This window comes from Ctenopharyngodon idella, chromosome 10 (assembly GCF_019924925.1).
Source record: "Ctenopharyngodon idella isolate HZGC_01 chromosome 10, HZGC01, whole genome shotgun sequence".
NCBI lineage: Eukaryota > Metazoa > Chordata > Actinopteri > Cypriniformes > Xenocyprididae > Ctenopharyngodon > Ctenopharyngodon idella.
This window is the reverse complement of record NC_067229.1, coordinates 33,685,933-33,711,877: the sequence shown is the minus strand read 5'-3', so window position 1 is coordinate 33,711,877 and position 25,945 is coordinate 33,685,933. Positions and strand designations below refer to the sequence as shown.

General features: G+C 38.2%; 2 protein-coding genes across 2 annotated transcripts; both read left to right on the top strand.

Annotated features, from left to right (window-relative positions):
• Positions 1-518: 518 nt before the first annotated feature.
• On the top strand, positions 519-2,940 carry ugt5g2 (UDP glucuronosyltransferase 5 family, polypeptide G2). Its single transcript, XM_051909549.1, has one exon. It carries the CDS (start codon positions 900-902, stop codon positions 2,292-2,294), a length of 1,395 nt encoding a protein of 464 aa, XP_051765509.1. The 5' UTR covers positions 519-899; the 3' UTR covers positions 2,295-2,940.
• Positions 2,941-19,476: 16,536 nt separating this feature from the next.
• On the top strand, positions 19,477-25,253 carry tlx3b (T cell leukemia homeobox 3b). The gene is made up of 3 exons (XM_051909363.1): positions 19,477-20,276; positions 22,446-22,683; positions 24,107-25,253. Exons 1-3 carry the CDS (start codon positions 19,835-19,837, stop codon positions 24,318-24,320), a joined length of 894 nt encoding a protein of 297 aa, XP_051765323.1. The 5' UTR covers positions 19,477-19,834; the 3' UTR covers positions 24,321-25,253.
• The last annotated feature ends 692 nt before the right edge of the window (positions 25,254-25,945 follow it).

Here is a 25,945-nt window from a genome sequence, read left to right as displayed (position 1 = left end):
ATTGATATTAGTCATGGTAAAACATGGTACTTGTGGTAAATCAAGAAAACAAGATTTAAACAAGAAGATTTACTGTGTTGAGCTACATAACAATGATTCGTTTTCTGTCGATTAATGTATCAAACAGTAGCTTACCTGTGACCTGCTCAGTTGTTTCTACAAAATAAAATCGGAAATCGAGGGTAACGCGTGTATGGTGTCATTGATAGGCGACGCACGGACACGATCCGTGTCCTGGTTAAAATTGGTTATTTCTCTGGATTTAAACATTCTTGAAAACATTTGGAATATTTTAAGTACACAAGTCAACAAAATATGTAACACTGTTCCAGTGGTTTTTGGATATTTTAATCCACAAATCTTACATAATTGTGTCTTTAAAGAAGAAGTTGCATTATGATATATATAAAATCACAATTATGAAGAATCAATTGCAACATTTTGTCACAGTTGTGAGATGTAATGTCACAATTACCTTATTTATTTTTTCAATAATAAAAAAAAAATCACTAAAAAATTGTAAGGTGGAAAGGAAACTGGCTTCCATATGCTGTAGCTCCTCTGAAGATATAAAATTCAATTTACTTTTTAAAAAAGACTAAAAGAGAAATATATAACAAAGGTAAAAGAACATACTTGAAAAACAAAAGAAAGCAAGTTAACCTGTTTGCTATGATCAAAACCTGACTGCACTCTTTTACTGCTCCTAGGTGCTGGTGAAGAAGCTGCAGTCTCGTGGCCACGAGCTAAGTGTGATTCGGCCGGAGGACAGCTGGTTCATCCAAGAGAATTCATCTTACTACACCTCCATTACAGTGAAGCTTGAAAAGAAACACATAGACCTGGACCTGTTTGAGATCGCAGCACAAAGGATTCTTGAGGCCCGCAGGAAGGGCCCGATGGTGGGAGCACTTGTCCAGATGTCTGAATTTATTGGCATCATGAAGGTGGCTCACACCGCAACCTGTGCCATGCTGACCACCATGATGGAGAACAAAGCTCTGATGAAACAAATAAAGATGGCGAACTATGATTTGATGCTCACTGATCCTGCCATGCCTGGTGGGATCATCCTGGCACATTACCTCCACCTTCCAATGGTCTATAACGTCCGCTGGATGAGTTTTGGAGAGGGACACTTCTCCGTTGCACCTTCTCCAATCTCCTACGTGCCTGTGCCTGGCTCAGGTCTGACGGACCGAATGGGCCTGTTAGAAAGATCCCGTAACCTTCTACATTACGGGTTGAACCTCATTCAAGAGCGGTGGATGGTGATTCCCATGTATACCAGCTTATTGCTCAACTATTTCCCTCCAAACGCCGACCTCCTCGCCATGCAACTTTCAGCAGAGCTGTGGCTAGTCCGTGTAGACTTTGTGTTTGAGTTCCCACGACCCTCCATGCCAAACCTCGTCTACATTGGTGGCTTCCAGTGTCGTCCAGCCAAGCCTCTTCCTGCCGAGCTGGAGGAGTTCATGCAGAGCTCAGGAGACCATGGGGTGGTTGTGATGTCTCTGGGAACGCTGATCGCAGGATTGCCCAGAGAGATCATGGAGGCCATTGCCTCAGCTTTCGCTCGCGTGCCGCAGAAGGTGGTCTGGAGGTTTATTGGCGAGAGACCTTCATCGTTGGGCAATAACACCCTACTACTTCAATGGATACCTCAGAATGACTTGCTGGGTCATCCGAAGACCCGTGCTTTCGTGGCTCACGGTGGCACCAATGGCCTATATGAAGCCATCTATCATGGGGTGCCAGTTCTGGGACTCCCTTTGCTATTTGACCAGCTAGATAACATCATACGTCTTCAGGCAAGAGGTGCGGCAAGGATGCTGGATGCAGCTACTTGTACCACAAAAGAATTCCTTGAGGCTTTGAGCGATATCTTGGAGAACCCAACATATCGTCAGAACATGCAGAAGCTCTCCGGTTTACACCGAGACCGACCTCTGCATCCTCTCGACAAAGCAGTGTACTGGATCGAGTTTGTCTTGCGCAATAAAGGTGCGCGCCATCTGCACGCTGAGGCCTACAACATGTCCATGTACTCCTATTACTGCCTAGATGTGGCTGCATTGGTTCTCCTCATGCTTGTGGTGACTCTGGGAGGTGTCTATACAATATGGATACGAAGATGGAGAAGACAGACAAAAAAGGCTGTTAGAGATGGCAACAAAAAAGCTGTAAAGGACAGCAGTAAGAGGCCGAAAGAGACCATTAATGCTCTGAAAGATAGCAATAATATTTCTATTCCAAGTAAGAGCAAGCCAAGAGCAAGCAAAACAAGAATTTAGTAAAAATCCAGAGAACTACAAACTTTCTTTCTTTCTTTCTTTCTTTGCCTTTAATTCCCTCCCCCCATTTCTTTCCTTGAGCTCTTGCAATTCCCAGCCAAGACTAAACTGCATGCTGGTGATTAGGTGCAGATCCCTTCCTGGAATCCTTAACGTTTGTTGTAATCCCCCTGCACACAACGCATTTAAGGCCATTTGCAAAAAGAAAAAGAAAAAAGGTGAGTCACCTCACCAGTGACAATGCTGCTGGTCAATATTCTGGCATAATGTAAATCAGATGTGATTGAATGGTAAAGTCATGCTGTATAACCTACTCAGCCTGTTCAGGATGTGACATACAGCTCCAATGTGTACAAAACATCTAATCATTTGTAGCTCCATGAAACAATTTGATTGTAACCATTCACTTTTTTTTTTTTGCGTAAAACATGGTTAATTACTATTGTAATGCATAACAAATGGTCAAAATAAACGCTTTTAACAGAGTCCAAAACAGCAGGTTTCATTTTAACAAGCATTTATATTTTGCAGCAGATTACCAGCAGGTGGTGCTATGGATATATTCATAGTATTACTCTATTTCTGCAATCCAAAATCAGATTATATACAATTTTACATCAGCATAATGATTTTTATATACCATACATCAAAATGCCATGTTTTCATTAAAGCAAAAATGATTTAAAGTTAGATGATCACAAACCTGACCAAAATGGTGCGTGTCACAGCACTTTCTCTTTACCACAGGAGGAGGCCATTCTTTTCTCCAGATATGAGACAGGAGATGGCTGGAAGCACATGCAGGGACAGAATGATAAAAAGAAGACAGGCAAGGATGAGAGAGCTCTAACTGATTGAGGGGACATTAGCCTGGGCTGTACTCGCTAATGTATGCTTCTAATGACTCGTTATCTCATTATCAATCTTATTCTCGCTCATCTTTTCTTTTCCTCACTCTCTCCCCTTCCTCTATCTCTCTATCTCCTCCCAATCGACCAGCAATGATGGGAATAGCAATTAGGACGCTAGGCTGCCAAATGGCTATTTTAATTAGCCTTTCTTAGCAAAAGAGAGAGAGAGAGGTGGGACGAGAGAGCGAGTGAAAGAGAGAGAGAGAAAGAGACTAATGTTCTTCATAAGTGCTACAGATTAGAAGGTCATTAGGCTTTTGCTTGAATTAATGATTAGGAATTCCTGCAGGTCATAGAAACTTATTACACAAGCCTACTTAACATTAATAGAACCATCCTATTTGTGTTAAACACAAAGAAATTAAAACTAAAAACCAATTACAGAGTGATGGCATTGTCTTTCGCCCTCCCCCTGGTCACCCATAACGGAGACGCAGTGTAAAACTCTCTGGACAGTAGAGACTCTATAGTCGCACGAGGATAAATGATCCGTTTCGATCCTGCTCCGTTTCATTCTTTCCCAGTTTTACTCCATGGTCATTCTACGATTTTTTTTTCTCTCTGCTTTCAATATTTTCTGCTTTTCCACTATATGTTCCGTCATTCTCAGTAAACTGAGCTGTTTTTCTGCTGCTCCCCTCTCATTGTGGTAGGTAATTTTCTTCAAGAGCACAATGCAACATTCTAGTGTGTTATTTGTTCATTTGTGGCTTGTTTGGGACACGGGCTGGTCTGGTGAAAATCTCTTCAGAGGCACTTTCCATCCCAAAAGAGATAGACTACTTATTTCAGCCCTCTCTTAGATCCATCCCCCTGATGCATTAAAAACAAGGCAAAACACGCACACATAAGGCCTACTTTGTGCGTATACAATACAAATACACGTAGATCATATAGAAAAGTAATACATGTAGAATATACATAACAAAATCATGATTAAAAATGTCTTCTGAAGCCATACGAGTGATTTGTGCGAGGAACAAACTAAAATTCACTATTCACTGATAATCTTCCCCTCCAGTGAGCTGTTAACTGCTGCATTGAATCAGTGAGTCAGTAAGTTGAACTCAAGAACCGAATAAATTTGATTCATTAGCAGACCATTCAGTCTGTGTTTGTGAAAGGAATCTGAATTGATTCAATGAAAAGATCTGGCTCAAAGGAACAATATTATGAAGAATGGTTTCAAACAGTACCAGATTAAAAAGTCATGGTATGACTGTATATATTTATACCTAAACTAAAAATAAAAAAAACTGACAACTCTAACAATATAGATCATAAATATCTCTGTCACTTACATAGCGGAGAACAGGAGAGAAGTATCCTCAACTGAACAGAGCTGGCCACACATGTCCTGTTAAATAACTAAAAATAAAAAGGAGAGTATGATTGGTAGGAAACCATTTACAAATTTAAAATTAGTTTAAAATTTATAAATATTTTTAAGGAGGACATCAGGCACCTGCTAAGAGTGTGTTGACAGTCTGTGTAGTTCGATGTTCATGTTTGAGCTTGAGAAAATCAATAAGGAGGTGGCTTTGAAAGACTTTTTTTTTTTTTTTTTTAAAGTTCCAGATTTAAAAAACAAAAGGGCGGGAATAAAAAAAAAAAAGAAATAAAAAAATACAAAAATTCAAAAAATGCAAAGAACCATTTCAGCATCCTTCAGGATGATATGGTTCTAAATAGAATGTGTAAAGAACCATCTTTTTTTGGAATGAATGGCTCATTTATAAATTTCTCTCATGAACTCTAAGGTGGATGTAAAGATTTTTAGTGAATAATGACTTATTAATAATGATTTTTTAGTGAAAACTGACTGTTTTTCACACAGTGTTGTATGATTTCAAAATATTTATAGCACATAAATCACGTGGACTACTTTTATGATATTTTTATGGTCCTTTTGCATCCTTTTTGAAACTTGATTGCTCCAGTCCTGCATTGTATTTGCATGAAAAAAACAAAACAAAAACAAAAACAAAAAACAAATGCTTTCTTTTTGGCCTCACATTTGGTCCTCTGTAATTCATATGTAATATGTAACCTTAATGATGAAACAACCCTCATATTTCAACAATTAAACATCACAACAATTCTTATGGCTGTACATTGTGGTTGTATTTGTATAGTGTCCCTCACTTTTCTTTCTTTCTCTCTCTCTCTCTGTCTCTTTCCTTCTCTTCTTTATCATGACATGCCCTGAGGTTATGATTGTTATGATTTATATCGGACTGTTTTGAGATCTCTCTCTTTCTCTGCCCTCTGTCTTCATCTCTCTTTAGCTTTCTCATTCCTCCTCTCTCCTTTCTAATCAGTTCTCCTTGCATCCCCCCAGGTCGATTTGGGGAGTAATAATGAAAGAGATTTAACCCTTTAACGTTCAACCGCTTTGACCCCGAACACCTTCCCTCCATCGGGTTTCACACACAAAAAAACATGAACTGACCCTCTTAAAAATAAATACACACATTTTTGGGTGCAGATGACAGCACATGTAGACATGGATTGCAATGGAAAACATACAATGGAAAACAGATATTTTCTTTTTTTCTGGCCAAGAGAGTGACGAAAAAATCGGAAAACCATCGACTTTGTGAATCCGCATATTTTTCTCCCACACACCGTTACGGATACGGTGTGATTTTCACCCGTTTATATCATTGCTGTCTGTTTTGTACGTCCATCTGTGATTCTGTCTACCTGCCCATCTGTCTGTCAGACTCTCGGCCCGTGTGTTTAAACCCCCCGATGACGTCACGCATAAACAGGATATCTTCCCACCTAATTATGCGCTGTTAATTACAAATTTGGACTAATGTGCTTAATTAGACGAACATCATTTGCTCTCAGATACAGGACATCTTTTTTTGATTTAGAAAATTATCTCTTTAACAAACAATATGACTTAATTGCAGACATTTGCATAAACAAATGAGCTAATTAATTACAACCAAGCACTTCCTGATGAGTCGAAGGACAATGAGACTCCAAATGTTTTCCTCAGGGATACGGAAGGAGCGAGGGAGGGAGCGAGAGAGAGAGAGTTTAAATGAAAGTTTATGAGCTTGTGAGCATGCTAATATGACTCTCTGAGCATGAGGAATTATGTATGTGTGAGAATTTGCTATAAATGTCCAGATAAATAAGTTTAAGTAGCTTACTTATCGGCTGTGGTGGTTCGGCTCTGGCAATATATCTCCGGATGGTATCGGTGTAACACTTAAAATCCCTTATTCCCTCTCTACATTCATCTCTCTCGTTTTCCCCTCTATCTCTTTTTCTGGAGGGTTTGTAGATAGAAGGGCCTCTCCCCTCCTTTTCTGTGTTGGAATTTAATATGCAACTTTTTATTGGAAAACAATCGTGCGTGCCTGCGTGAATCCTGACCGCAATATATCTGTTAGTGCAACTAATCCGATCAGGCCAGAGAGGGCTATTTATCACTGCAAATCCAGGGCATTTCAGCCCACATTTTATTATTTTAATATATTTCTCAGCTATTAAATCACCAAAATGATGAATTAGAACTGTCTGCCACGCTTTCAGCTGCATGACAGAAAATGATGCACTACCCAATTTGAGTGGTCATTTGGACTTTTTAAAGACAAAAAATGATACAGGAAAAAGTCCAATATTTTTGTGTTGTTACGTCTCTGCCACCCCATCCCTCCGCCTCCCCCCTCTCGCTGGCTGTTTTTAATAAAACACTCTAAGTGAGCTTTATTGCTGTGTTAGAGAGGGCAGGATCACAACTATCTTTAATATACAGCCAATTACCAAACACACACAAACAAACGCGCTCACACACATACTTATGCGCACACAAAGACAGGTACGCCGACACACAACTTTGTCTCTTAATCATAGCGGGCAAACATTAACAAATATTCAATCTGTATACACCCACACTTCAAACGATTGAAGATGAGAATTTATGTTAGGTTGCCAGTTACCTGAGAGAGGTGAAAATATGAATGGAAACACATATTTTCACTTTCTTTAGATCTCATACAACAATATTTACACTTATTCAGCTCTTTATTTACAATTTATCTTCCTTTCCTTTTCTTTTTTTGTTCTTTGCAAACAATGGGTTTATGCTAAATCGACCAGCATATACCTCATATATAGATTAAAAAAGAAAAAAGAAAAAGAATATGTTTTTGATTCAGAACTTCAGTGCTTTATCTAATATATTAGTCCTGGGTTGAAAATTATAATTAGTGCTGATTAACCACTGAAAAGCAGGGTCGTAGCTAGCAGGGTGAAAGTTTGGAATGATTCTAGGGGCCGCAGGTCCAGAAGGGCCACAGGAATTTCTTCATTTTATTTTTAAAAATGTAAGGGGCCCAGAAGGATATACATTTGCGGCACTGAATTCATAGTACAGCTCTGGTAAGGAGGGAAAAATTCAGTTTTTTGAAAAATTATCTTAAAATATTTAAGCATATCTTTATCTCACAAGTGTGGTGTTTTTTTTTTTTGTTTGTTTGTTTTTTAAATGTAAACTGTTTTAGCATAAATAAATAAATTCTAAAATTAGATATAAATTGAAGTGTATGAAGGGTGCTAAATTGCATTGTTGTTTTTTTTATTATTATTTTATTAATAATTATTATTTAATTATTATTTTTAAAAATATACACACATTTCAGCAGCATCTTCAAAACAACATTTCATACAATTAGAATGGAGTGATGCAGGGATGATAGCCTGTTTTTGTAGGCCAACATCACCCTGGTTCCCTTGAAAAAATCTCAACAGGATTTTTCCATTGACATTTGGTTTATTGCAGAAAATAAGGTTTGTGACTAATAGAAGCTTATGATTATTACACGTTTTGTTCATTGTTATAATATTCACAAATAAACACAACTTTTATGCATTTTGAGCGTAAATAAAATCAAAGTCAAAAGCAAAGCAAAACGTAGGTTATAAACAAACTACACCACGGATGCATTTCTTCAGCATCATCATCACTAAGCTTCCGACAACTCTTTCAGTCTTTATTTAAAAACATTTTCCCTGAACGTTCGACCTATTAAGGTGATGATACGTAGGGCAACTTTTTGAACAATGTTGCCAGGCAATTTTGCCAAGCGATGTTGTTGTGGGCTCCCATTGAGAATGGGCAAGATTTCCAGATAGAAATTTGTTGCCCATTCTCAATGGGAAAGTGCCTAAGCAACATCTTTTGGCAACATTGCCTGGCAATATTGCTCAAAAAGTTGCCCCATGTATCATCGCCTTAATAGTTTGCAAGAGCGAGGCTGTGAAAGCGGACTAGTGAGTAGATGAGTTTACCTGTTCGGCATGGTGACGTTTAATGACAACCTCTGTAATTCCATTTACCCATTTGTTAGCAACCACCTCTTACAAGACAAGTAAAAGCTTTAAAAAAAAAAAAAAAAAAAAAAAAAAAAAAAAAAATCACAAGAGGGTACTACGGATGTATTTCATATCGTAGATTAAATCGTGAAATAATCTTGAGCTTGTGTTCACCACAGGCCTTATTTCAAGCAACTAGCCAAAAACCCATTCAAAAAATCTGTTTGTCTCATTTCGAAGGCTGCATCCTCCGGAGGTCACATTTGAAAGCTGCATATGTCATTGAGGCTTTCTCATTTAAAGGTGCAATGTGTAAATTTGAGCGGCATTTAGTGGTGAGGTTGTGAACTTCAACCAATAGCGCTCACCCCTTTCGGAGAAGCTACGGTGGCCGTCTGGCCGACACAAGACAAAGATGCCGTCGTCTGAGACAGTAGAGAGTAGCCTGTGTGAAGCATGAGGTTTCTTCTTCCTTCTAACAAAGAACGGTCTCTGTTTCTAATAAACAAGATGACTACTACCACCACTTCATGCGTATTCAACATAATGATGATGCAACCTGCCTCTAAAAACACGAACGATTTAGAAGAAGAACAACATAGTGACTAAACACGATCTGTAGAGCAGTTTGTTGGCTCATTCTAAGGTAATAAAAACATAACGGTTCATTATGTAAAGTCTTTATACACCACTGAAAACATAGTTATGTATATTATATTGCATTTCTGTCAATAGATCCTCCCAAAGGATTGCAAAGTAAGAAAGAAATAATAGTATTTTACACCTCATGAGGAATAACAGTCAATTTTATTACAGTTACTTTTCTAAAAGGGTTAGGTCACCCAAAAATGAAAATTCTGTCATTAATTACTCACCCTTATGTTGTTCCACACCTGTAAAACTTTCGTTCATCTTTGGAATGCAAATGAAGATATTTTTGATGAAATCTGAGCGATGTCTGTCACTCCATAGACAACCTATGGAATTGAAACTTTGATGCTTCAAAAAGTTTATGAAGAGATCGTAAATCTAATCCATATGAATTGAGTGGTTTAGTCCAAATTTTCTGAAGAGACTTGATTGCTTTTTATGATGAACAGATTTAATTTAGGCTTTTACTTACATATAAACATTGATCAGCAAACATAAGCAGAAGCTCAACCAAACCTGAATGACGCGCGAGAACAAACCTCTTCCGGTAGCTCAAACGTGGTGCATAACACATGAGAACGAACCTCATTGGATACACAGCCTTCTGGAAGAACAGAAAGCTTTCAGATTTCATTAAAAATATATTAACTTGCTTTCCGAAGATGAACGAAAGTCTTACGGGTTTGGAACGACATGAGGGCGAGTAGCTAATGACAGATTTTTCATTTTTGAGTGAACTAACCCATCGCGAGCAGAAGTCAAGTTAGGGAGCAACAGTAAAGCTACTTGAGTGCTTTCCATTAGAACGGTATACTGACAAAACATTCGTATTGCAATTATTTATCACTTTACATTTTACAAGTATACCACAGTTTTGTTTAAACACTATTTATCCCAAAGACATTTAGTTTCTGCGAGGCATTGGCTAATTATTCCGACAATTCCCGTTAAACGTCGTCCCCCTTTGAAAATCAGTGCATAATTTGCGGAGTGAATAATACACACGGTGTAACTACCGTCTGTTCAGTACAGAAATTTTTTAACTTCAGGATGTGTAGATATGGTGCTTCACCACCGAGACTCATCACATCAGCACATCGCAGCTTCAAGCACTTAATCTGCCAAGTACACAATAATTACTAATTACCTATTAACTAATTACTCTGCATCCAGCATCTGAAGGCAATCAAAATTACATTAAGCGTGTTGTATCGCTTGTCCACTCCCTGCCCGCCCCTCCCCTTTACTGCGATAGTACACTGCCGCTCCAATAGGGGGCGTCAGTGCCGCAGGTGGGTGGTGGGGTACACACTGCTCTGGGACAGCTGGCTAAAGCCTTCAGACCCCATGAGTCCTCACACTAATCAGCTCAGAGCAGCCAGAATCAATTAGCACCAGGAGGGGGGGTGGGTGGACGGGGGGAGACCCACAGAGGACGACTGGCCCCACACCTGGCCTGTCTCTCTCTCTCGTCTAACGCACTGCTCTTGTCCATTCAGTCATCCATCCATCCATCCATGCGGATCCTCTTCTAACAGAGTTGTTTTTTTGCCCATCTTCCTGACTCTCTCTTTGGCTCTACATTTTAAAGATGTGTGTTAATAACTTTTAAATAGTCTGGCAGCATAGGGCCGCAGGGCTGGTTACTCACCTTATTGCTCTCCTCTTCTCTCTCGTGCGTTCATAAAGTAGCTCTATCTCTCCCTCCTGTTCTCATTCACCTGTACACTCCTTCCCCCTGCCCACATCAATGTCCTTTTCTCGCTCTCTCCGTGCAACAATAATAGCGAAAAGATTTTTAAAAAATGTTTTTAAAAGCATTATGGGATTCAAGAATCTCCCCTCTCTATTTCAACTAATCTATTCCTCAGTGCTGCTCAGAGAGTGTAAATGATATTTTAGCATGTTCATAAAATACCGTGATATATTCACAGTACAGCACGTATTCCACTTTATGGTTCACACTGTCATCGTCTCTAACTCAAATAGAAACATTACATTGAAACAAATTATTGCACTGGAATAACACACGTTCGCGCGGCAATGGAAATTTATTTTCCTCTCGCGCAGACTCTATACATCAAGCGAGGTACAGTATGATGCAGTGTGTATTATAAAAGCACATGTATCATCTACAAGACTCCTGTTTGAACACACATACACAAAGTGCAGTCGGCCCGAGAAATGCTTTATAAACACATATAATGATAAATCAATAACGTCTGTGCCTCAGAGTCGACAGAGACGCTGACCAGCAGGTGTCAGTCTGCGTTCCAACTACCGACCGCATGGAGCAGATGGACGGAGAGGGCAACTTCTCAACTCCGAGCGGCGCGGACCGCACAACCTCTCCCTCGCTCAGCTATATGAGAGGGGGGAATAACGAAACGGGAAAAGTTGAAGGTACAGAGGGATGGAGAAAGGGATGAATCGAGGAGAGGGAGTTGAAGATAGCCTTCTCCTACTCTCACACTAATTGCGTTTTCCCTGAGCAGAATTGAGTTCCAGAGAAAGAGAGAAAGGCCAGAGGCTTTTCATAATTGTATCGACAGGAAAATGAATATGATGAATGGCGTTCATTCAGCGCGGCCAGGATTTATTGTCTTATCCTCCGGGCGTTAATCGCTCTGAAAAGTGGGGAGGAGGGAGAGAGAGAGACAGGAGGAGAGGGAGAAGGAGAGAGAATAACTAAATTCCAAACCCCTGTCCTGACAGTCCTCTCCTAAACTTATGTCAACTTGCAGAGCACCTTCATTACAAACTCTACTGGCCACATGGAGCCCCGCCCATAAGCTTTGATTGACAACTGAGGCTCGCCGATCACCTGTGGGAAAATCTTCTAAATGTATTAGTGGGTTTTTTTCTATTTAAAATTCGCAATAATTCTGAATGAAAGTTATATCTGAGATTTCAGACAAAAAAATACCGCAGAATGGATGAAAAGCACCCTGTGCGTTTTTCCCCCTCACTGTTTCTCTGTCTCTACCCAGTTTTTTTTTTTTCTTTCTCACATTCGGTTCACACATGCGCGTGCATACACACACACACACACTAACACACACATTCATACACGTCCCAGATAAATCTGGTTGTGGATGCTGTGAATCCAGATGAATGCTCAGCTCATAAAGTGTGTGTTTGAAAGCCATCCATCATGGAGATGTCAGAAAGAAAAGAGCAGAAAGAACCGTCTCTGAGTGTAGCCTATGTGTGTGTGTCCATTGGTTTGGCTCACGAGTGCTACTGGTTTGCATGAGCGTTTGTGGACATTTCTAAAACTAACTATGTGGCATACATTTTTTAATTGGTTGAAATATGTCGAAGCTATTAAGGTAATGAGAAAATAATCACATAATTAATTCCTGTATATACTTCAGTTCACCATAGCCTACATGTTTACGTACTTGATGATAATAATAAGACGAATAAATCTCACTGCTTTGTCCATATTAAAGTCAGAGGGGTCCAATGTTGTTTTTGACCCCATTGACTTTCTTTTTCTATGAGTAATATTAGTTCCTCAATTTATCTTTGTGTTTGTGTGTGTGTGTGTGTGTGTGTGTGTGTGTGTGTGTGTGTGTGTGTGTGTGTGTGTTCCACAGAAGAAAGAAACCCATACAGTTTTTGGGTGAACTATTGATATCATGAACTAACAATGAACAATACTTTTAAAGCATTTATCATTGTAGATTAATGCTTGAACATATTCTAATGTATTTTTTTAGCATTTCAAGTTGTATAGGCTAAATTAAAATTCATGTAGTATGAACAAACATGAACAAACAATGATAAATAACATTAATCTAGATTAATAAATGCTGTAAAACACATTTTTCATGGTTAGTCCATGATACCTAATGCTAATGCTAATGCTAATTGAATCTCACTGTAAAATGTTTCCATTGTTTTTCAATGTCCATAACTAGCACTGTTATTCCCCAGTAGCCTCATGTTGGATGTCAGCACACACATACTCTAGACAGCAAACAACATTAATAGAAAATCCTATAAACACCCTCAAACCAGTAGAAGAGTCTATAAACTGTGCTACAAGTATGTCACCACCTAATGTAACTTAAAACTGACAGTTAACTCTGTAAACAGATGAAAACAGCTTGGAGGGAAAAACAACTATTGCTACTAAAAGAAAATAGCACTAAAACTAAACCCCCAAAAAAGTGACAAAACATGAAATGAACGGACTGGAAGTGAGCGGAGATGGATGAGACATAGGAGGAGACAACGAAGCCTCGGGCAATGCTGAGAGACGGTGTGTGTGTATGTATAAATGTGTGTAGGGCAGGTGGGACAGCAGGGAGACTGGTGGCTCAACAGCTTGCTCCACCCTGAGGGCCCAGCGTGCTGGGAGGAGCAGGGGCTGTAGCGGAGGCCTCTGCCAACGAGAGGGGCAGTAAGACTGGTGGCAGCTGGTCCGCGCTCCCTCCCCTCCCGCCGGCAGGCAGCAGGCAGGGTGAGAAGGTCAAAAGCCAGTCGTTAGGAAGACAAAGAGAGGCACAGCGACACACTGCATAATCGCCTTTTATTGAGTGCCTCTGACACGATTCACGGCGAGGCTGACACCTGACACCACACACGCGCAAAACACACACACGCAGGCTCAATGTATCAATGCATGAGCATGTACACACAGATATAGATACATGTGAAGAGGAAAACACAATGCATATGTATTACGAGGCAAAATAAACACACTGAATGTGAATTCAGAGCAGGTAGACAATAATTGTAAAGTGTGCCATCAAGTGTCCCAACAAAAGTTCATTGCAAACTCTTGCAATGGTTCCTGCAGCTGCCCCCCTCAACATGCAATCCCCCCCCTCGTCTGCCCCGTCTCATTTTCCATTAAAGCAAAACATAGCCTCGCACTCAACCATCAGAGCAGCGGTTCTGCTCTCCACATGCCACAGATCCAGCATCCCCTCCGGCACACACAATGTTAATCTGCTTTCCATGTACAGCGATCACTTCTGCCCGTTTGATGATGACTTTACCTGTTAGATCAATGGATTCTGTATGGGGTCTGATTTGGTAATGTTTTAGATGACATTCTGTGATCCTCAGTTGACTGTCATTAATGTTTTCTTTATTGATCCAGACGCATTATGTAATTTAGATATAACGTAAATGTAAAATATAAAAAATAAAATAAATGTAAATTGAAATATTAAAATGATATAAAATTTTTAGATATTATAAAATACATGAATGTAAAATAAATCACTTAAAATACTTTTATAAATAAAAATAAAATAAATATTGGAATGATATTAAAATATTAGATATAAAATACATTAATGATACATTTAAAAATAACAATTTTTATATTAAAATAATATTAGAACATTAAATATAATAAAATATACAATTTAAAAGCATAATAATATATAAAAATATGATACATAATAAATATCATGAAATCAACATAAATATTAATAATAATACAATATTTTATTATATAATATTAAAACAAACAAACAAAAACTTCAGTTGGATTAGTTTTATTTAGTTTAAGTTTGGACTAGATGGGCAGAACTGTTTTATGTTACTCATAAAGCTCATCAAGACAGACAGAATGTGGAAATACTAAATGGCCATAGTGAAGCATTTACAAGACCACAATCTTTGCATCACATCAAACAAGGTCCAGTCAAACACACACATCGAGAGGAGCACTTCCGATTGCGGCTCATTTCTACACAGCGTGGTGTGTTAAACTCTCTCCATCTCTTCACTCAATGGAGCGTAGCTCATCTGAACACTGAGCAATAATGAGGCACAGAGATGCACTTGTGTGTCTGTGTGAACCAAAGCGAGTGAGCGAGAGAGCTCTGGAAGAGGAGGGGGAGAGAGAGGCTATCCATTTCCTCCCTGGGGCAACTCCTCTTTGGCTCTTTGTTGCTGAAATGCTCCCAGTGAGCAGGTTACACTAAAGCCTGCTCTATTGTCTTAAACAGCTGTGCGTTGCACACTCCCTCTCTCTCTTGCTCATTTTTTTTTTTTTTTTTTTTTTTTCAGGTTTCTCAATCAGGAGCAGTTTCTGAGATCTCTAAAAGGAAAAGCCTGTGGCAGTACAACCCCCAAACACACACAGAGAGATCTGCTTCTGTTTACAGTGTCCCACGGTAGGGGGTCTTTCCTGATTCAGCTGCTTTCTGATTCTCCACTGTATAGATAGGTTCATATTACCATACATCGCAGATTACTAATAAAAGCAACAAGAAAAACAACAACAATAAGAAGTCGAGAAAGACAAAGAATAATAATAATAGCTGATTGTAAGCTGAATAAGAACAATAGAAAAAAGATGCAGAAGATGCATGAAGTCAGAACCCAACAAATGACTGTATTAATCAGTCTTGCAGTCACAGACTGCTAAAATTATTCAGAAGAATTGATGTGTATTACAGTAAATGGTCTTTAGTCTTAATTGATCAAGCAATGCATCTTAGTTTGGTAGAATCTGCTCATGTCTTGTTGTGAAACTTGGAGAACTGTAAATCTATCAGCTGGATATTCATGGGGACATATAGATTAAAAATGTGTGCATCTGCATTCAGAAATGTTGAAGACTCAATGATATGAATCAATTAGGGCAGAAAGGAAAGTGTTACTCTGTTACTCAGTGTGCTTTATGTGTCTCAAACTTCTATATATTGTTCCCATATTTATCTGATGCAAATTAAAGTAATTTAGAAAATTGTGTGTCTAAACTGTGTCAATTAATGTCAGGTACAAAGAGTGCTGTTGTTACAATCTATATCACTACTGGTGGATTGTAATAGCCTACTATAGAATTTTTTTTGTTTGTTTGTTTGTTTTTTGTGTGTGTGTGTGTGGATTAATTTATAATTTATTGTGGTGATCAAATGTACTTGTTAAAATAATCAAATGCCATTCCCATTACAACCCACCACGCTCATTTCATTTCAAGCAGTTTTGTTTTCAGAATATAAAAAGGAAATGGTTTAATTCTGAACAGCAAATAAAATACAACAATACAAATATGTCAAATACACATAGGCGAATAACTCAAATAAACAAATAGTGTGCACTTTCACAATTGTGGGAGACAAAGATCTTAAAAGACAGAACTATCATCTTAATTAAAAGGTTCTGTTGTTTAACTTGTATAACCTCCACACAAGCTAATTATTATAGAAATGATGAACAGACCAGAAGGCTTAAAAACTTTCGAATGTGTTGATACACATAACTGCACATAATGTGTCAGTGTATGCATTCATCAATATGACTGTAAAAATCCAATACATTTTACTTTCTTACCACCATTTTTAATTATATTTTTTATATATATATATTTTTTATATATTTTTTACACAAACTTACACGTTTTACTGTCATTTCAGGAGGGTGATGCACATGTAAAGTGATTCCATTTTGATTGTCATGCATGAAAAGAAAGAAAGAAAGAAAGAAAGAAAGAAAGAAAGAAAGAAAGAAAGAAAGAAAAAGGCGCAGATGACGCACCATGTAAACTAAATTAAAAGGAGTTCTATTACAGCCCAAGAATAATAAGCAAGAACAACAAGCAGAAAAACAAAGAAAAGCCATAAAGGACATTAGGCGCTGAGCTTTATATAACATTTGAGTGAATATTTCATGGGCAGAGAGATAGAGAGAGACTCTAAACTTTCATTAAGCAGGGTATTTCGCTGGGAGGGAATTTCGGCGCCTTTCACTTTTTCTTGGCTTTTATTGCAATAATACAGATATCTCTCTGGCTCCCAGCCCCTCCTCATTCAGCCCATTTCCTTCCCGCCGTCTCTCTCACTCTATGCTTTTTAAAATATAGTAATAAAAACATACTAGATCCTTTTTAAATGCACTATTACTTATCATGGTCTTTTCATATCGTAGCATCACAGGTGTTTTAAAGCCGCTATAAAAGTGCGTCATTTATTATTCAAAAGCAGCGTCGTCTTTTTGCATATTATCTGAGCGCTTTTATACTGCGGGCTGCCAGACTCCCATTTAAAATGTTCGGCAGAATTGATAACGGCAGACACGCGCAATAAAAACAGCGCCGGGGGCAGGGTGGCACGCGCGCCCGCTCATATGCAGATCCCGGTAATTACTCCAACAATTCGCCAACCATTCCTTTATTTGCTCTTTGAGCGAGGGATTTCACGCTTTTAATTCAGTTTTCATCAATCTATTGATTCTCGGCTGCTAAATTGTTTGCACGGGTCAAAGATAAGAAGTGGGTCCGAGCTCTCCTCCAGCGCTCTGCCAGGTGAAACCGTTTGTGTCCCTCATATAGTTATGAATGGATTTTATATAGCCTACCCACCCACCAAAAAAGAAAAGCTTACATTTTTACAAGTTGAATTTATGCAAAACATTTCATTGATGTAGGCTACAAAAATACAAAATTGCACATTTAAAAAAGTGCTTTAACTTTTGAAACAAAATGTAGGCCTATTATTTTTATTGTAGAATAATAATAGGCTAATAATAACAACAACAAAAAGAATACCTAGAAATAGAAAAGTAAAATATCGTTTTTATGAGCGTTATTTTTATATGTGACTGAATAGGCTAGCGATTTATTTTATTCTTTGCGGCTACTTGAACACGTGATAGATAGATAGATAGATAGATAGATAGATAGATAGATAGATAGATAGATAGATAGATAGATAGATAGATAGATCTGAAATATGTGACATGATAAAAGCAAATAGGCTTAGAGCGAAACAGTGACCATGGGTCAACGACAAGCATCACGGGAATGACGTAAGCGTCTTCAGCCACTGGACGAGGGCCGAGCTCCCGGGGGAACGAGGCTTTTTAGCGTCAGAACTCACTAATGGTCTATTAAAATATCAACTACTTCAAAGTAAACGGATTTGCTCCACACCAGCTCCCACCCCCTGAAGCTAATCAAACGCGGCGGCCAGGCCAAAAGAGCATAATCATTTTTACGTGGCAGATTACAAGGAACCACTTAGATCCGCTGTCAGAAGATCGGGTGTCCCAACACTCTCGATTAAATAAGCGCATGGGAGTGCAGCTCTCCAAGCGCCAGCACTGGCTCCTTTAGGCGCACAGCTGTGAAACTAACGGGTTCCGGATGCAACAACTAAAGAAAGAGCTCATCTAAAAAGTCATTAAAATTATGATGGTCCCATACGTGCTAAATAAAATGAACTCAACATTCCAGAAAATATTTAACAGAAACAAAATAATTGACGTGGCTTTAACAACACTTTCAAAAGTAAGATGCTGTCTGCATTAATAAAGTTAAAATTGCTTTAGTAACTTGTGCGATGATGTGCAATGTTATGTTACCATTATTGCCAAATGATACTCTGAATCTCGGAAATAAACCAATGCTAAATTGCATCGTCAAAGACGTTTCTATCTCAGACGTGTTTAATTGTAATATTTAGGAGTAGCCTAATATAGCCTATAGCCTTAGAGAAAAATGCTAGGCTCTCCATAAACACTCAACAAAACCAAGATGTGACCAAGACCATTCATTAACATGATTAGTAAATAAAGCAGAATTTTAAATAAATCAGAAATAATTAGAATTTAAATGGTCATATAACAGCGACTAAAGCGAACAGCAATTGAAAATCCTCTTCATGTTATTATATATTTAGTTATCATTTTTATCCTTTCTATTGTCCTTTATACTGATGTAATAAAATTTAAAGCTATATGAACAATACACGACCTATTCCCACATTCCAACTGCCCCATGGACAAAATAAATAAAGAGGATATTTAATTTGTTTTCTCTTCATCTAATAAAGCCGAGAACGAGTCTAAAGTTGATTGACATATTAGAAAAAAAGGTTGAGGGCAGTTTTAAGGTCAAAAGCACTCATCTGATTGCTGGAGGCGATAAAAAAAAAAAAAATCTTCTTTTTTTTCCCTTTTCTTTCTTTTTTTTTTAGTTTAAAAGCGTAAATGGATAATAAGCGCCCCTTGTTTTAATACAAGCAATTAGAGTTTCTCATTAGAATATATTGTTAAAAAACTCAAGTCATCAAATTATGCATCTCATCTGTTTAAACTGCATTAAACGACTTTTCTTACACAGACAGGGCCATATATGGTAAATAATACAGTTGATGAGCGCTATATTTTCCAAATGAGGCCACTGTAGAATCTCTATTAAAAGTCAAATATTTAAAGAGCTAGCCTAATGATGACGTGCTGATGTCAGCATGTCCATAATAAAGAGATACTTGACCAATACAGAAATTGAGAAGTAAATGATCTGCATTTTAAAGAATGATGTCACAATATTTTGTGGCTTGTAACAAAATGAAAGCCAATAAGGAGAGGGAGATTGAGCACTGTCCAATCAGTGAAGAGAAAAGCTCTACGAGCTTCGTGCAGGGATCCAGTGGAGAGAGAGAGTGCCAGAAATCTGCCAAGTCCTCGTGCCAAAAACTTTTCACCCACAGACGAATGCGTCCAAGCCATCTTAAGTTAAGAATTGAATCTCGAGGAGTAATACATCACAAAGTAGATATTACTAGGAATCCCCGTTACTCATAGAGGTAGAGTTTTCCATAGTGCAATTCCAGGGAAGTCAGTGGAAATTGTCTGTGGAATAAACCCACTGGAAAGGTTCGGGTGGTGAGGATGGACCGAGCCCCAAGCTCCAGCCCAAGTGGCACTAGTCAAACATCACAACCTACCCAACATGAACCCATCAGCTTCGGTATTGACCAGATTCTCAGCGGCACCGATCAAGAGTCACAGCAGAACTCGACCAGGAATAGTTCCGAGAGTAGCAGCAGCGCGAGCGGAGGCAGTTACCATCTCGGCAGCCCAACGGGAGCGAGCGCAACGCCGTACACGACACTAACCGGCACATTTCATGGTATCGCGGCACCATATGAGGAATCCAGTCCATACGGAGTGAACTTGACCCTTGCACCCGGAGGAGTGATTAGGGTCCCGGCTCACAGGCCCCTGACCGCGGCCGTGCCTCCACCCATGGCCAGCGCGGTACCCGGACTTGGGAGCCTCAGTTTTCCCTGGATGGAGAGCAGTCAACGCTTCGCAAAAGACAGGTTTGCAGGTAAATAAATACTCGCATTTTTTCCATCTGTTCCTTTCGTTTTTCTAACAAAAAGCTCCACGTGGTTGAAATATTAGGAATCAGGAAATGGTAAACTGACCGAGAAAACAAAAATCACTCAAGTTCGCCATTTGCGTCGTATAACAATAAGACAAACATAACTGTAAAAAGCCCAAGCTCTAAGTGAATTATGTTTTAACATACTTGTGATGTATTTTAAAATGGCGGTGGTTTGTAGATGTTGTTTGACAGAGAAAAAGTCAAGCAGACGTACAACTTATGAAATGTAAAACCTCTGGTGTGTGTGTGTGTGTGTGTGTGTGTGTGTGTGTTTGTTTGTGTGTTTTCTTGTTTCAAATGTATTTATTTTTTATTTAAATTTCATGTATAGAACGGCATTATCAAAAGTGAAGAACTAAAATAAAAAGTATTTTTTACATGTTTATTGGTGATAATAACATACATTTGCAATAACATTAAGCGTATTATAATATATTACGCTTCAGTTATCATTAAAGTACATTTAAACAGTTAGGTAATATGTTTTCAATATATATTCATATTAACACACTACTAAGAAAACTATTTTCTTAGTAGTTTATTAAACGTATTTAAAGTATAGTTTAATTACGCAGTAATAGAAATGTATTCCCCCAAATAGCATAAATGTACAAAATCTCTATCATTTTTTATTTTAGCTGTGTAGCTCTGATGATGTTGCGTGTTTGCTTGTGAAAGAATCACAAGGATGAATTGATGGAGGTTTCAATACAATAAATATAAGACAGACTGTCTGGGAAACTTGATCCTGGTGTTTCCATAAAGAGGCGGCAGATAAATGGATGTTGCTGAAGAGCTCGTTTTAGTTTTATTTGACCTTGAAGAGCGTGAAACACCTGTACCGATTATAGGCGAAATTAAAAGAAGAAGGGCGAAAGAAACACGTCAGTGTGTGTTTACAGCTTTTTATCAGCATTAAGATTTTTTTTTTTTTAATTTACTTTGTAATAGGCCTATGAATAACTATTTAATCTTCGAGCGCCATCAGATTTTAACACATAAAGCCTATCAAAATAATTATAATCGTTAAAATCATACAAAAAATTTATAAGGCGTCTGAAATATAGTCTGTTCTATTTGAATAAATTAAGTGAAAATATGGGCCTATAGGATATTTTTTTCTCCAAATATGTATTGAACATCTACCAAACGTACATAAATACGGGAGTAAATGAGTATTGTTATATTTAGTTAACCGCTCTTTTGCATATGAATGTAAACTCTAGTTCAGAGCTGTCACATAGATCACCAGCTTGCTTTATTCTGGGGCAAATGGCGAACGCTGTTCCATTAGAAAGACATATCAATATTTTACCAGCTTTAATTATTGCCACCTATAGCTGCGAGAACAGGCGGTCTCTGCTGCTCTGTGTTTTTTAGGTAATAAATAAATGAACAATATAGGAAATTACAGTCATTAGAAGAACAGCTGCTGTTTGTATTTGATGCAACATTAATAGGTTATGTTTTGTGTGATTTTATTGTGTAACCTGAGTAACAGGCCTCTCAACGAATCCTAAGAGCATCAGCAATTCATCTATTTATGAGGGGTTTTTTTAGTATTTATCAATCAATAACACAATGTCTGATCTGACATCTAAAGTGCATAAAGGTATGGAGTAATTTAAAAATGATGATGAACGCAGTTTTCCTTTGACTCAGCAAGAGTCAGAAACTTAGGCTAGTTAATGCAGCACACAATTACAAGCAAATGCTGTTTTACTGTGCAAAAAGCTGTTTACTTCTTAACAGTCCTTCATAAAAATAATAAAAGATTAAAAGTGCATTCTTCATCTAATAGAATTAAAATGCATCCCATTTCTGGGGGGTTTGTACAGTCTGTTTTTACATTTAAATGTATTTAAAATACACTCTGAAAACAACGGAAATCATTTACAGTGTAGATGGATGTGCAAAATACTTTTTTTAAACATTATATTATAAAAGGCATATTGAAACTTAAAAAAAGGCAGATTGCAATTAGGCTTTTTTTCTACTATAAGAAAAATTATTCATTGTGATAGAAAGAGGTCAATAAACTGTGACAGACTCATCACGACTTTCCCCATCTCTCACTCTGTGGCTTTTCTTGCCTTCTTCATACCACAGCAGCTCTAACGCCCTTTACTGTGGCTCGGCGTATTGGTCACCCGTACCAGAACCGCACACCACCTAAAAGAAAGAAGCCCCGCACATCTTTCTCCCGAGTGCAGATCTGTGAGCTGGAGAAGCGCTTCCACAGACAAAAATACCTGGCCAGCGCTGAACGAGCAGCCTTGGCCAAAACTCTGAAGATGACAGACGCCCAGGTCAAAACCTGGTTTCAAAACCGCAGGACCAAGTGGAGGTGAGACAGAGAAAGAAAGTGAGGTATATACTAATATAAGATGAAGAAATGCTAAGATAAATGATGTAAAACTCATGTGAACATTCAGTTTGTGATTAAAGGAACAAAGGCACAAGAACTAGAATAATATTTCCCATTACATATAATTTTCTAAACATTTGTCTGGAATCTGGACATTGATAATGCAATAATACATACTGTGAAATAGGTGTCCTGATTTTTTACTAACGTGGTTTTAGCCAGAGTCACTTTAAACAGGTAACAGAAATGATGGGAATGATTTCAAATAAGGACATGGAATCACTGAGTGGACTGAAATATTTTATCTGTCATATAAATTATTGCCCTATTTAAAATTTTAGCAAACTGAAGACAGGCTAAAATTTAGGCCTTTTTGGACCATAAATAATAGTTATACAGTTATAATACAGTTATAATAATATATACAGATAATCTATCTATCTATCTATCTATCTATCTATCTATCTATCTATCTGTCGATCTGTCTGTCTGTCTGTCTGTCTGTCTATCTATACTAACCAAATTAGTGTCTGTAATGACCTGAAATCACTTTTCTTTTTTTTCTTCTTTTTTTTAGATTTGACCCACTGACGGCCGTAATATCTGTAAGAATTAATGGGAAAATAATGGGGTTGTCAGGAAGAAATATGAATTATTAATTAAGGCAAACACACTAACGACATGCCACACTTTGGAGAAGAGGAGGGGTTGTTTGAATGTTTCTCAAATTTAATATTTACTGTCAAGCCAAAATTTATTCAGACACCTTGAACATTTCATTCATTAATGCAGTTTATTCACTATAGTTTAAAAAAATATATTTTATATTGTTATAAAATATGACAAGATTTCAGAGTTAAACTGCGTCAGAAAAAAAAAAATCTTAATTATGTCAGATAACACTTAAGCAAAACATTTTTGGTTCCAAATTTTTATCAATTTTACTGGTAGTCCAGTGTATGACGAATTTTTGGGTATAATATGTCACAGTTTATTTTGCTATCCTCACTTACATAAATGAACTATAGTGTCCTGCATCCACTAGTAAAAATATATAAAAAATATCCAAAATGTCAGAATAATTTTTGGTTTGACTGTAAATAATCTCTACATTTACCTTTTGGTTCGGTTGATTCAGTTACATGTCCACAAAACCTTGTGCATTTCACAAATTTCTATCCAAATCTACACGTCGGTGAAATATTCTCACAATTAGTGATTTGTTCCTTCAAAGATTACCATATCTTGTTGTAATCTTGGTGTTTGTGATTCACTTCATCCTGTAATTCAGTCTTTATACTGGAAACTGAATAGATGCAGTACATGAGCAAGTTTGTGGCAAATGTAAAACTTTTACTCCTCTAATTTTCTCTTTATCTTTTCCCTCTCTATCTCATGTCAGACGGCAGACGGCGGAGGAGAGGGAGGCAGAGCGTCAGCAGGCCAACCGGCTGATGATTCAACTCCAGCACGATGCCTTCCAGAAGTCTTTGACTGATTCAGTTCCATCAGACCCGCTCTGCATCCACAACTCATCACTGTTCGCCCTGCAGAACCTACAGCCTTGGGCGAGCGAGGAGAGTGGCAAGCTTGGAGGAGTGACCGCGCTTGTATGAGTACCAGAACTCAAGAAGGAAATGACATTCTCATTCTTTTTTGATGGACTAGGATGTTGGTTGACCTTATCTCCGTCCCGAAAGACTATTTCATTCGACAAAAAAGTGAGGAACTAATTATGGCCATCCAACAGCGAGCAAACCCATATAAATAAAAAGGTTCTGCGTCGAACGAGCCTCAGCCTCTGAATAAATGATGGCCATTTTCGATGGTGTGTCTGTGCGTACAGAGACTTTTATCCCCATTAGGGTCAGTTTCATTGACAAAGTGACCTGTAGAAAGGAACAGGCCATCTCAGCTGACCCTTTTACAGATCCACTGATCTTCTCCTCCATCCTTTCATCCCCCCTCCACCACTCAGAACTGTAGAATACAGAATTAATGCAGAAGAGGGAAGTAATGATGATTTAATTATTTATAATGTGAGTTGCACGACCTAAAATGCCCCCAATCTGGCCATTTGTGGAAATAAAAGGACACAAACACGCACAAATAGACACTCTTCAATCATCTACTTTTTTTTTTTTTTTTTAAAGCTGGGTAGTATATAAATATTCATCTTTTTAAGGGTCAAAAGGAACCAGCTACTTTTTATTTTTTTTTATGAAACCACATCCCAACCGTATGAGGAATCGCATGAAACGTCCAGAAGAGAGGCATATGACGTCATACGGGGCTGTTGCAATATACTTTATCGGTTAGATTTATTCAGCAGTAACTGCAGCTCAGAAACTCCTCAGAAACATGCTTCGATGGCTGAATGTTGTGTGTCAGAGAGAAAGAACAATTCAGATGAAACAAGGGTTTGTTAAATGCCCCTGTGATGTAGGTGTGCTGTTGCATTCCAAACTCTTTATTATACTTTGTATTTGATAAATATGTAAATAGCAAACAAAAAGTAATAAACATTCTGTTTTGGCATTAACACAAAACGTGTGCTTTGCTTAATTTGTTATTCCCCTAATGTTTTTGGAAGAGGCATATTCCAAATCCCTAAGCAGCACTCTTCTCTGGAGTAATGTGTTGCTTTCAGAGGTCCTACCGCCGTTCTACACAACTTGATCGACAAATAAACACTGAGTCTTGGTAGTTGGCTGCAGTCGATTATGCCTGCCACAGCAAAGAAGCACTTATGTCCTCAAGCAGATAAATGCGGGATCCTGTGGGACCATAAAAATGCCTTTATGCCCTCTGCAACCAACTCCCTCCTCCCAAAGTGCTGACTCTCAGGAACTGACCTGTTTTAAAGGCCTGGGTGGGGGGTAAATGGAGGGGTGTCCATTATAAAGTGATTTAACAGACTCCTTACATTATGATGCTGTCGAAGCCTCCGCAGGGTGAACCTGTGGAGTTCCACCACAGCTCTTTGTGGACAGATTGTTAGTAGTGACCTGTGCCAGGGCCTCTTTGACTGGAGAGGGTAAGGTGATGTGTACAGTTGAGTCGGGGTCATCTGAGAAAGCCTTCAGTAATATAGAATCAATGCTTAGGATAATTTACAAAGGATGTATTCATGGCTCCTTTCCACACAGCAGTGATACCACTTCTACAGTTGCTCAACTACAAATTGATTTGTAAAGGGTGGTGTTTTACTGCCCTCTGCAGGCTATTATGTGCAAATGCT